The sequence below is a fragment of the Dermacentor albipictus genome, chromosome 1 (genome assembly GCF_038994185.2).
Source record: "Dermacentor albipictus isolate Rhodes 1998 colony chromosome 1, USDA_Dalb.pri_finalv2, whole genome shotgun sequence".
In the NCBI taxonomy this organism is placed as follows: Eukaryota; Metazoa; Arthropoda; class Arachnida; order Ixodida; family Ixodidae; genus Dermacentor; species Dermacentor albipictus.
This window is the reverse complement of record NC_091821.1, coordinates 315,468,649-315,481,939: the sequence shown is the minus strand read 5'-3', so window position 1 is coordinate 315,481,939 and position 13,291 is coordinate 315,468,649. Positions and strand designations below refer to the sequence as shown.

The 13,291-nt window shown below is 49.5% G+C and overlaps 1 protein-coding gene across 1 annotated transcript in view; it reads right to left on the bottom strand.

Annotated features, from left to right (window-relative positions):
- Ca-beta (Calcium channel protein beta subunit) overlaps nucleotides 1–12,024 on the bottom strand; it is a 122,052-nt gene extending 110,028 nt beyond the window's left edge. The window contains exon 1 of the mRNA XM_065435063.2: nucleotides 11,614–12,024. Within this exon, the coding sequence (XP_065291135.1) occupies nucleotides 11,614–11,694 (81 nt within the window). The 5' untranslated portion in view covers nucleotides 11,695–12,024. The remainder of the gene's footprint in view (nucleotides 1–11,613) is intronic.
- Between the last annotated feature and the right edge of the window lie 1,267 nt (nucleotides 12,025–13,291).

The following is a 13,291-nucleotide window of genomic DNA, read 5'->3' as shown; positions in this document are numbered from 1 at the left end:
TCAATGAGCATAACCAACAAAGCGCGTGATGGTCTGTGATAACGGAAAAGGGTCGGCCATATAAGTATGGGCGGAACTTCGCAACCGCCCAAACTAGGGCCAGACACTCACGCTCAGTGATGGAATAGTTGCGCTCCGCGGGTGAGAGGAGCCTGCTGGCGTAAGCGATAACACGGTCGTTGCCGCGCTGGCGTTGTGTCAGTACTGCGCCAATTCCGTGACCGCTGGCATCAGTACGAACTTCGGTAGGCGCAGACGGATCGAAATGGGCCAGAACGGGAGGCGTTGTGAGAAAGTCGATGAGATGCGAGAATGCAGAGGCCTCGTTAACGCCCCACTGGAAAGGGGCGTCTTTTTTCAAAAGCTCGGTTAGTGGTCGTGCTATGGCCGCGAAATTTTTCACGAAACGGCGGAAGTAGGAACAAAGGCCGATGAAGCTGCGCACATCCTTGACACACTTCGGAACAGGAAAGTGCGTAACAGCATGGATCTTGCCTGGGTCCGGTTGCACTCCGTTCGCGTCAACGAGATGCCCAAGGACGGTAATCTGGCGACGGCCGAATTGGCACTTCGATGCGTTCAGTTGCAGACCGGCGCGACGAAAAACGTCCAGGACTGCCGAGAGGCGCTCGAGGTGCGTAGCGAACGTTGGGGAGAATACTATGACGTCGTCCAAGTAGCACAGGCATGTGGACCATTTGAAACCGTGAAGAAGGGAGTCCATCATGCGTTCAAAAGTGGCAGGAGCGTTACATAGACCAAACGGCATTACTTTGAATTGATAAAGACCGTCCGGAGTTACAAAAGCAGTCTTCTCGCGGTCGACATCGTCCACAGCAATCTGCCAGTAGCCGGAGCGGAGGTCAATAGAAGAGAAGTAGCGAGCACCATGGAGGCAGTCAAGGGCGTCATCGATCCGAGGTAGGGGATACACGTCCTTTTTGGTAACCCTGTTAAGGTGCCGATAATCCACGCAAAAGCGCCATGAACCATCCTTCTTTTTTACCAGTACAACCGGTGACGCCCATGGACTACATGACGGTTCTATGATGTTATTGGCAAGCATTTTGCGAACTTCAGCGTGAATAACTTGACGCTCAACCGGTGACACTCGATACGGGCGGCGATGAATAGGAGGGGCATCGCCGGTATTAATGCGATGTTTAACAGTTGTAGTTTGGGCCAAAGGACGATCGTTAAAGTCAAAAATATCGTTGTAGGAAAGCAGAACGCGGTAGAGCTCACGAGCGTGCTCGGACGGCATGTCGGGCGCAATCATTTTCTGTAAGTCGGCGATGGTGCAAGTTGTCGACTGAGATGGTAGAGGAGGATCGGCTGAATTGCTGTCTACCTCAATAGATGCTATTGAGTGATCTTCGAATGAGCAAAGCTGGGCCAGAGACATCCCGCGTGGCAGCACTTGTGTCGTCAAGCCAAAATTGACCACTGGCAGGCAGACGCAATTAGCCGTAATAGATAAAACGGTATGAGGTACCGTGATCCCGTGTGTAAGGAGGACGTCTTGTATAGGAGCCGCGATATAGTGACCGTCGGGCACTGGTGGGGATGACACTAGGTCAACGTAAGTCAGTGCCGTAGGTGGCAAGCGAACAAAGTCGACGGAACTGAGGCGACTGGGGTGTGGTTCAGCGGGATCCAGAACAGGCAGGTCAAGGCGGAGAGTACTGGCGGAACAATCAATGAGAGCAGAATGTGCGGAGAGGAAGTCTAAGCCGAGGATGATGTCGTGGGGACAGTGGGCGATGACTGTGAATAGCACGACTGTTGAGCGATCGGCGAAGGAGACGCGGGCGGCACACATACCAATTACGGGGGCTGTTCCGCCATCGGCGACACGGACAACAAGCGTCGTGGCGGGCGTGATTATTTTTTTCAGGCGGGTACGAAAGTCCGCGCTCATTACCGACAAATGCGCCCCAGTGTCTATAAGAGCAGATACAGGAACACCGTCGACTTGCACGTCAAGAAGGTTCAGATGAGTGGGCAACGTCAGTGGAGGATTTGGCGGCGTAGGGAGCAATGCAGCGTCACCTCGAGGCGCTGCATCATTCAGTTTTCCGGCTGGGAGCGGCGTCCGAAGGGAGTCGGCGAAAAGGAGCGACGGGGCTGGGGAGAGCGAGATTGTCGTCCTTGGGGCGAAGGTGAACGAGAATAGGGGCGGTTCGGCGCAGGAGAGTCAGTGGCGGCATTATCGGAGCGTGCGGCATAAGGCCGAGAATACGCCAGGATCACAGGGAGCGGAGAGGGTGATGTAGGTCGTCGAAGTGGCAGCAGGTGTCGGAGCCGGTGGAGTCGGGTTGGCGTCGCCGGGAGCCATGAAGGTAGGCTCGACGTACCGTCCACTGCGAAGCTCCGTGACGAGGTACAGGGAACGTCCACCTCCACCAAATATGTTACGTAGGAAGACGCAGACGACAAGCTATGTACAAATATATTTACAAGGAAAATACGCTGCGCTTGGCCAAGAGGCAACAGCCCGCGCTAGCTTCTAAATCGTCGTCTTCGTCTTCTTCCTGCTCAGCTCTTCGTCAGTGGGAACATACCCCGTAGCAATATTATTCCAATATATTTATACTATGCCTGCTCTTGGTCATCAAGCACATCAAGAACGTGATGGGTGAGTGGGGACTCTTCGATGAGCTCCAGACGACCTATATAACGTTGGAATACGGATGTCGATATCGCTGTCTCCCTCTCTGCCCTCGGAAGCGAGAGGCACAGAGAGAAAAGTGGCTCGAAAAAAGAAAAGCAGCACATACCGCTTTGCGCTCATCAGGGACGATAGCACCGCCGCCGGGCGAATGCCTCGGCCGTCGTTCTCGGGGCGTTCGTGCCGTCCGCACAGCAGTGGATCGGAGCTCAGCCGCACGCGGGCCGAATGCGACGCGCTTCCTGCGCGGTTTCGCAGAGGAATCTCGACCACCGTGGAGCGGGAGCCCCGAAGCCACTCATCGCTTTCGCGAAGCCCACCCGCCCGTTCCATTGTTGACCGCACCAGAAAAGACGCCGAGACACGCAATCGCAGCGCCAGGGACTGCAGTCGCGTTCAGTCGGCGCGCGGTAGTGGCTGCGCGAGTGTCGGCTGGCGCAAGACTGCGCAGTTTCTTTCCAACTGGAGAACGAGCGGCTTAATGGAAGCCCCACTGCGCACAACGTAAGGGAAGACCTATGTAGTGCGTTACACTCGGCGTTGGCGACGGCAGTACGGGAGGAATGGAGAACACCGCTTTCATGCGAGAGATTTCCTGGCGCAAAAAAAGAGAAAAGAAACGGCGCAAAGGCGATGCTCATGAAGACCGACTACGCCGCGAAGCTCGATTCATCGCCTGTTTACTACTGACAACCGAAACTGAACATTTTTGCGAGTGACGAGCGATTCACGAAAGACCCAGCGAAAACTTCTTGGACCAATTATTTTTAATGCCTGGGAATTGTTCTCATAATTTAGCATTTTAGAAAACGTGAAAAATCAAGTTCGCGAATAGAAATCATTCATATTATGTGGCAACGGTAGAAATCACTTATTACGGTTTTATTTAGGATCCTTACGAATAGCTAAGAAGGTTGAAATTATGCGCGTAAACAACCGAGGCCGTCCTTTTTGTTGCCGTCCTTTTCAGCGTGAAACACCTTTTCTGTTATACTCTGAAAAGCTGCAGGCCTTTAGCAGCCTCGTTACTGAATGTGGCTAACTTGTTCTCCTAATGACGTCAATATGACGAAAACAAAATTCAGAGCAGATTTCAGAATCAAAACATGTAGAGTTAAGTTGCGTCTGACCTATAGCTATTCTTGGGCTCCAAGCAAATCCAACATTAGGCAAAGGCGACAGTTTCTAAGTTAACAACGTTAATCGTGCAGTATATCGGCCACTATTATAAGCCATGTGTCAAATGAAGCACCGTTGCAGCATGCTCCTGCGGCAAATGCGGATAAGCTATATCTGCTCCACACCTATTCGGGTGCAGCCTACTCAGGTGGCTTACATTAGATGAGCGCGTAACCGAACAACGCAAGCCAACTCAACTCTTTCAATAAGTTATAAGAATAAATGGGTGAACCAACACATTCATTCTAGTCAAACAAAATCCGGGCTTTCCGAACATTTGCCAGTACGAGAGACAGTTTCTAGATAGCCAATAAACGGAAGTAGATCAAAAGACCGTCAGCACTTCTACTCAGGTTGTCCTCGAGCTACATACACAGTAAACACACCTCGTGCCCACCCTTCACGGCTAAAACCTTAGTTCAGGCGGGGCACCAAGGGGCGCGAATAAATTATTATTCCAGATTTTTCTTTTTTTTTCTGCCTATATTGGGAAAAACTTCTTTCTTCGTTTACGCGAAACCAACGGGAGCAGGTCGAGCCAGTTACCATCGGCGTCGAGTTAACACGATAGATACATTGTTGTATAATGCACAGAGACACGGACAGAGATGCATAAATTGAAACGCGAACTGGAAATAACTGACCGGGACACCTGTTACGCGTAATCACATAGAAGTGTGATGTGTAATAAATCTGTACCTGGCAAGGAGCTGTACCAAGTGATCGCTTTGGAGTATGAATTAATCCACAGTTACAAATACAGGTGAACCTGGAAACGGAACAACACACTGGAGCAGATTCGGAATTGTTCGCGCTTGAATTTATGGTGATAGTACATACGTCCACCCACAGCGCTGTGCCCTCAATTGTGTTTGTGCGCCTGATACAAGAGCCCATAAGGTCACTACCAGCGCGTCCTGTTCTTCGGCGCTAGCTGCGAACCGCTGACGCCGACCGACCTACTGTACACACTCCTTCAACGTGGATTTGGCCGTCACCTTACACCGCGCAATCGGTATGGCTCATCCCGAATCAATGCTCTCTCCTCCCGTCCGGCTGAACGCGGCACGTAAAGTTCCTAGCTTGAAAAGCCGACTCGGCCAGCTAAATGCTCTGTCAGGTATAGCCGCGAAACTACAGAATCCCTGAACGCACGAATTTCTCGAAGGCTTGAAAGATTTAAGCCTTTGCTCTACCGAGTGCTTGCGGTTTCCCAAAGTTATAACTGCTGAATCTGGCGGGTCAGTGCGCGACAGTACAGTGGCACGGGACGTCTTCTTTCCTTGGGGATCCATGCGCAAGCCATTGTGCGCACATACACCAGTCACGTGAGCATCAGTGCAGAACAATCGATTTTGAGCTCACCGTTGGCGTTTCTGCATCTGCACTAAGATGTCAATAAGTAGTCGATCGAATTTTCGGAGGTCAGAAAAACTGCCAGAACAGAATACTAAACCAAATACACAAATGGCAATATCGTAGTTAAAGGGAAGCTGAAGAGTCTGTAGAATTTAATAAGGCGCTCATATACGGATGCGGTAACCTTATAAACCAAGCACGTAAAATTTTGGGCGGGATTTTTCACTTAGGAACGACGTAATCGCCGGTTAAAATTGCGCTGTAGCTCCGCCCCCCGTCGAGCGCCGCGCACTGCTGCTGACGCTGACGATGCGAGCGGGGACCGGAAACCGCGCCGTAGTGACGTCATCACTGGTGTTCCGCCCCTTCGCAGTCTCCGCGGCTGTGCCTGACCGCGTTTGTTTCTGCGTGCGTGCCGTTATAATCTGCCTCGCTCGAGCCTGCATTCCTTTGTTTGTGTGTATGTAGAGTGGTAGTTGACGTGCGCAGCATCAATTGAAGTGGTGGGCCGATCATGCCCGCGTTCTGTGCAGCCTACGGTTGCACTAGCACCAGCGGCCGCGACCATTCTGTTCCATTCCGCAAGACAAGAAGCTTGCAGCTAAGTGCGAGGCTGCTGTGAATCGAAAGAATTTCAAGCGCTCAAGAACAACAGTGCTGTGCTTTAACCACTTCCGTGACGACGATTACTACCAGCGTTTATCAATAAGGCGGGAATGAGTGAGAGTACGACTTTCTGCAAGCAGGCTTTCTAAACGCAGCGGGAAAAGGTCGGGGCAACGAACGCACAAAGGCAGGACGGGTGCGGGCGGACGGATGGTAACTGGTCTTGGAAGACCTTATGAATACACGAACTCGTCCAAACCTGGATTTTGATTTATTGCTAGCTCCTTTCTGTTAGCACGCTGAACGGAAGGTACATGTTCATCTGCCACCCTTGACGCAGGTTTGGTCGCAAACCGCCATTAATTTTCTATTCGCACGTGTGTTGTGAAACAGCCAACATGCAGCTACCATAATACAGTGCAAGTGTAAAGTTTTCATGTGTTTGAAAGCCGGCGCACGCCACGACGCTGCGCTCCCCCTCGCGCACAGAGAGAAAGCGGCTGTCTCACGTAGCCGACGGAATTCGCCGCCTTTACGGCTCCGGTTACGATCAGCGAGCGGATGGCGCGCTGATGAAGGCCACTACACGTGCTACAAGAGCCGGAAACTTTTCCCGCATGTAAACCGTCTGTGTAGGTTGCCGACAGCTTTAGGGCAGCGCACAAATGCCGACGATCGCATCCCTCCTTACGTTCCACGAGGAGGCATGCAGGAACATAACAGTACAGTTGTTTGCCCGGAAACGAACTCGCTGGATCGCTGAATACGGCTTTGCAAAAAACATATTCACCAAAGAACGTGTCTAACACGACGAGATGCTAACGCTTCGCTTTCGTTCGCGCCGAAAGTACTGTTTGCTACCAGCATCTTTTGCTTCTTGGAGAGGCCGGCTACGTATACACGTAGGGAGCAACGCCGAACTCCTCAGGGAAACGCAAGCTCTCGAAATTTGCCATTACCGTCTCACCAAACCACAGCGCCAAACCACCTTGCACCGTGCTTCATGTGTGGCGGCAGCGGCCGGTCCCGGACGAACACCAGTGTTGACGTCACGAGGCGCCCGGCCAATCACAGGCGGAAACGAGGCGCGCGAGTTGCCCGAGTCTGCTGCTGCACTTTTCGTCGAAATAAAACCTGTTTGCGCTTTCTTTCGCTCAATTTCGATGCCATATTCGGATTCGGAGGGTTGAAAAGCATTACGTACAGCTCATCACTCATTTTTTCTAGAAAACTCTTCAGCTTCGCTTTAAGTAACTACTGCTACATAACGTATTCCGTGCTGTGGTTCGTGACGGGTATATACAGCTAACTTTAGCCAGAGTTGAAAAATATTCAAGTGCCCCGTAGCTGGACAGAACGTTAAGGTAATTTTTGCCGTCGCTTGGAGATGCTCAAGTTATCTTTTTCATTTCACCTGATTAGATAATCAGTCTTAATTATTACCATTCTCGAATATTATATTTAGATTAAGATTGTCAATGAGAAAATTGTAGAGCGGCATGAAAATTCCCGATACAGCTTTCTGTTGCTCACGACATGAAAAACTCCCTATACAGCTTTCTGTTGCTCAATACGTGCTACATAAAAGTGTTTTTCCGAGCGTGAAAGAAGCCCGCCAATGCACGCAAAATTACCGCGCGACTGGCCGCTCGAGGCCCTTTGCGTGCGTTCGCGCGCTGCTTTCACGTTCGGAAAAACACTTTCATGTAGCACGTATTGAGCAACAGAAAGCTGTGATTGGGAGTTTTTCATGTCGCTCTACGCTTTTCTCATTTACACTTTTCATCAAACTATAATATATGAGAAGTTAATTAACTAATGAAGAATAATTATCTAATATGGCGGCATGATATCAACAGTTTATCTCCAAGCGACGGCAAACAACATTACCCTTGTTCTGTCCAGCTACGCGACATTTGCATATTTCTAAACTATGGCTAAAGTTACCTGGGACACCCTGTATAGCTTACACGCATGACGTCTCAAGGACGTAAAAGCAAACAAAATCGCGCTATGTGTACAGCAGTATAAAAACGAGCAAAGGGTGACGATGTTCACGAGCGGAACATCAACCGAGGCCCGAGTAAATGGGCCAAGTTATTTCTCGCTACTGCTGCTCTCACCGAGACTCGAAAGCTTGTAAATAAATTCTCTACACGCAAACTAAAACGACAGACTCACACATGCACGGGACGGCACCCTTGCTACGCATGCGCCTGTATGTCCTATGCAAGCAACCGCATCGACAATTTGATCGGGAAGGCAAAATTCGCATTGCCTGAAGGTCCACCAAGTGGCCCCACCACATGCTGTCCACATGCTGTGCGTCAATTGATCCCAACTTCGTCCGAGACGTCGATGAACGATGGAATTCTATTCAATGCAAATTAAGTCATTTACCGACCGCAATTTGCTCTATACGCATGAGGGACTTAATTGGGCGACATCGCAGTACAGTGAGTTCCGTTCGGTGCTCCTGTTTGGCGCCCCTTTCTTCCTTTTCTTTTTTTTGTGCGTGTGTGCCTCAAGAAATGGCACAGTTTATAGATAAACGCACTAAGGAGGCTCATAAGCTTAAAACTCTCACGAGTATCTGCGAGCATAAGAAGAACGGCTAGGGACCAGACGAAAAAAAGCGGCCGTTTGGCGCATTACCGACGGCCGTGACACGGATGGTTATCCACTTCTAACTGTTGTTAACTTTTTCTTTTTGCCAATTTCGCCAGATAGCGGGGAAAAACATTCCATTTTTATTTAACAGCCGTTAAGTGATAAGATAATGGACTCGCTCAGGATTCTTTTAACTGTTCGGACGTCACCCTTATTATTTAATCTGAAGCTTCAAATTACGTCCTCCGGTGGCGAGCCAATCACCGGAACGCGAGAACAGGAACGTGAAAAATGACGAGGTACTGAGCTTAGTCAAGTTTTCTAGACGAACTTTATCGAGACACTTTACTGGCTATTTGCGCAACTAGAAAAGTCACCAGGACTCCGAAAAGACAAAGTTGGCGCTAAGATGTATAAAAAGTCCCTAATTTTAGCGACATTCTTGCTAAGTTATACTAACACTGCCTTCATTACAGCGCACGTAGACACACGGTGTCCTGCACATATACAGGGCTTTCACTGCACTATATAGAGTGTTCCAGTACACCACACTGGTGCATAGACGCCACAAACTGGTGCACCAGCGCGACCGGGAAGATGGAACGGTTTGCGCTGCACTAGATTCGCGCAATATTCCAAATGGCTGCAAAACGCGTCGTTGGCTTGCGATTAATGACGTCGAATGGCCAGTGCAGGCGCAAATGCGATGACCGGCATCAAAGTACTACAAGTAAGAATTCTAGCGTGATCATTGGTAGATTGACGAATGTGGTTTGAAGTCACGGTCGTTCTCTGGATCGTAGGCAAAAACTGTTAACAAAAAAATGCCTATGCGCTTCGCTCTATAAAATATTCGGCAATCCGTGCATCCGCAGATCTCATCTATATTCGTGACACGGGACCCGTCTGACAAGTTCGGTGAATGACGAACTGCCCGAACCGCACGTCTTGTACACATGCCGTCGTTCCGATGCAAATTACGCTTGTGGTCGAATACAACACCACTTTAATTTTTTTTTCTTCCTTTGCTGGTTTTAGTACACACCCGATTCGTCTACAGATAACTCAAGGACACTCGCATCGAAAAAATAACAATTCAATTTCCATGCATGTTCCGCGCAGCTCTCACACCGAGTGCCGCCGGATATGATCGAATACAAAAAAAAAACACAGCAGGGAGTACACTGAAGTGACAAAAGCAGCTAGACGCGTACATCGCAGGTAACAAAAAATAAAGGTACCTAGGTCCCTCGCGAATATTTACTTCGCGCAATACACGCCCACCTCAAGATCGAAAGTGGCGAATACCATCTTTTGGGCTATTGCTTTCCCAACCGGCAATCTTTGGAAATTGAAAACGAGCGGACTAGGCGCGTGAAAGAGCACGTGGACACAACCGGATAGGCATCGCATGCTATCACTACAGGCGCAGAGAGGCGATTCTGACTACGGTGACGAATATTAGCTACTCACGCGCACGCCAGACAAGCATGCCACTCGTGCCGTCTGCAGATGCAATACTAAGGAGAGGATGAGCTGGGGACTATAATGTTACAAGTTCCTGTATTTACTAAATTCATGGTCGGGATCTGCATCTAAAAAAAAAAAAATACTGAAGGCGACTCAACTTCAGCTGACATTTAGTCAATGTGAAGTATACAACGCAGTATACAACGCAGTTATGCAGTATACAACGAGCTCACCACTCTTGTTTTCAGAGAATGGTTATGAATCATAAGTGTTCTGCAGCGGACAGTTACGGATCTTGCGCCGTCTGTATCGTTTGGGTCTCTCTCTCTCTCTCTCTCTCTCTCTCTCTCTCTCTCTCTCACATACGTGCGTGCGTGCGTGTGTGTGTCTGTGTGTGTGTGTGTGTGTGTGTGCGTGTGTGTGCGTGCGTGCGACCTCATAACTAGAGCAAAGGGTGCTGGCGTTTGATGCATAGCAATTTCTCAAGAGGTGCAATGTTGACATGGTTAATTATGCAATTCTACGTACTTTCTTTCGGAGCACAAAGCTTTTAATTTATTTTGGGCAAAAGTGGTGTACAATGACTACAAAAACTGCGGCTTATTTCGTTTTGCTGGCTGCATTTTGTAAACTGCACTTATCTTCCGCATCAGCCCACGAAAACGGCCAGGTACACGTAAAAAACCCGGTTGATTCGGATAAGAATGTTTGCCACTAAGACTAATCGAGCAATCTGACGTTTTAAATACGGCACAGCCTTACAGGGATACGCGATGCGATGAGTTGTAGTGAACCGAAAATGCCAGGTGCCGCCAACGCGCCCAGATCACAAATAAGCGGTCCTTCATTATTTCATAAACAGCCCGGAGGCGAATTCCCAAGTAAACGGGTTTCCTCACATATACATGCAGACACGCACACAAACACGAGGCAGCGAATTAAAAAATAAATAAAAAAGAACATGTGACCTCCCTTTCGGTTCGACGACCTCACGCAGGTATATACATCGATGCACAGGCGGCGCGATTCCGGGGCTGTCGATGTGACATCACAGGCGCTCGCTTCTATCGTATCCTCATTACCGTGTCGCATGATTCTATGACTGCACGAATAGAAGTATTGAGTCTGGCAAGATTTTGACACGTCCAGCGACGTCCGGAAACATGTCAATAGGTGTCGTAGCCCATATGTGGGAAGACCGAAACTTGCTCCTTACTGATGTCGGGATTATTTTTTAAGTGAACACTGTGGCCGTTGCCCACGTTATTAATTTGTTGATGTCTTTTCTAGTTACGGCAAAAGGTGTATCCTATGTACGCCGAGTGCGCGGTGCTCTTAATTATTCCGCCTCACTATCGATTTACGCCGGGGCGTGCATTATTCGGTCGGGCGTCGCAAGACGCATTACCGCAAATTGCGGTCTCGCCGCTGTGGCGCCGGCGCATCCCGCGACGCCCTGCGTCATCCGGTCACGTAAAAAAAGAGGGGGGATTGCTTCCCTCCGGATTTTTCGGAGTGTCTCGGGCACGCAGATACGGCGCGTGCAAATGAAACGAGCCCGTCCCTCGGCGCATGGGGAAAGCATTCCCTACAGGAACACATCAAAAGGCTTAGCACGAATACGGGCACGCGGCCAAAAGCAGCGCAGCCTGACATGCTGGCGGAAGCGTGTCCGCGTGACGGAAACATGAATAGGGTATGCCTCCACAGGGACTCACCTGTGAGCGTTTTGATCGGATGGCGACCGTTGGTAGTTCTTCCAAGGCGAAAGACTGCTGCGGTAATGGTGGGGTCGCCATTGCGGGGAAGCTACCTCACAGTGGCGTACGGCGGGCACAGCAGCCTCGGCATGGTGCGTCGCTGGTGCGCCCCAGGCCGCCCTCAGAGCCGCTCAGCCGTCGCCGGCGTCTCCGGGGCGTCGGCGAGCCACGACGGAACCGAACACGCGCACACTCACGGTAGCCACGACACGAAGAAACGGCGCCGCACCCGCGGCGTCCACCATCGGGCGAAACACACGGCCAGCTCTCCTATGCTTATTGCTTTTTTTTACCGCATATAACAGCTTTTGCTCTGCTTGTGATCATCTGCTGCTGGCAACTCGTCTTGGATCGCTGCCCGGCTCGGTCTTCTGCCAACATTACGACCTGGCTTCGGCTAGGCGTGACATCAACGCTGAAACCAACGGCTGAAACCGCCAGATTGAAATCCTGCATGTATCCTCAGAGAGTGCGCGTTTAATCTCGGAGGCCATGCTTTACAGTGACAGTGATGTTTAGAAATGACAGATGGCAGCATGCTTCAAACATCTAAACGGGGTCCACACGTTTAGTCACAGTTGGTCAGAGTCAGAGCATGTTGCTTTTAGCAGACGATCCAGAAACATTTGTACGTAATCATTGGCTGCAGCTTTGATTTAGGCTACTCAGGTGGCTGTTGCATGACATTTTCTTGTTTTATGAAACTGCGTACGCACGCACACAACCCACGGCTTCTTCGAAGCTCTCTTGAATTTAGTATCTTGGAGGCTCTTTAAGTATAAATTATGCCCTCTAGATGGCGCAACTAAGCCACATACGCACACGCGCAGTTTAATTTTGTATCAAAAAAAAGAAAGAAGAAACCTACCTTCCTCATTCTATGCCGCATCTAATTCACGGCATCAAGTATTTAAATTCGATGGCACGTTTGGTATTTGCGTTACATCAGCGAGGCTACGCTTTATCAACAAGCACAGGTTCCACATTAGCGTATCACGAAGCTAGTGCGTATACTGTTTCTTGTTTCGGTTCCAGATTAAGATTCGTTCGAATGTTTGTGGAGCTGCAAGCTTTTGTTGTTGTTGTTGTTGTTGTTGTTGTTGTTGTTGTTGTTGTTGTTGATGTTGTTGTTGTTGTTTTAGGATATATTGCAGAGCCGTAGAAAATGTATTGGGAATCAAAGAAAAGTTACAGTTAATGCCTTCCTGATCATATATACTTATGTAAAACGCCATAACTGAAACATCGTTGGCATTTCTGATAGCGTGGTATGATGTAAGGCTATCATCGTAAGGCAAATAGCAAAGCCATCTCAGTCATCTAATTTCTTGAGTAACGCTACTGAATAATGCATGACACAGGACAGAACGCGGCGCCGCTTTTTGCTGCCATACAAAACCTTCAGCCGTAGACAACCGCGGAAGAGCAGCTGTCGAGCATGGCAATTTGAGCCGTCTGAACTTCGGAGACTGAAATAATTGAGTTTCATTGAAATGCGTTCGCATTCCGCTCAACAAATAAAAAAAAAACTTCAGTGGCTGCGGCGCAGCTATGTACGTGCAACATAAATACATTTCCTATTAGGAGTATGAAAAGTGTGGCCGTCAAGTGAGGCACTGAACAACTTCAGCTCCAT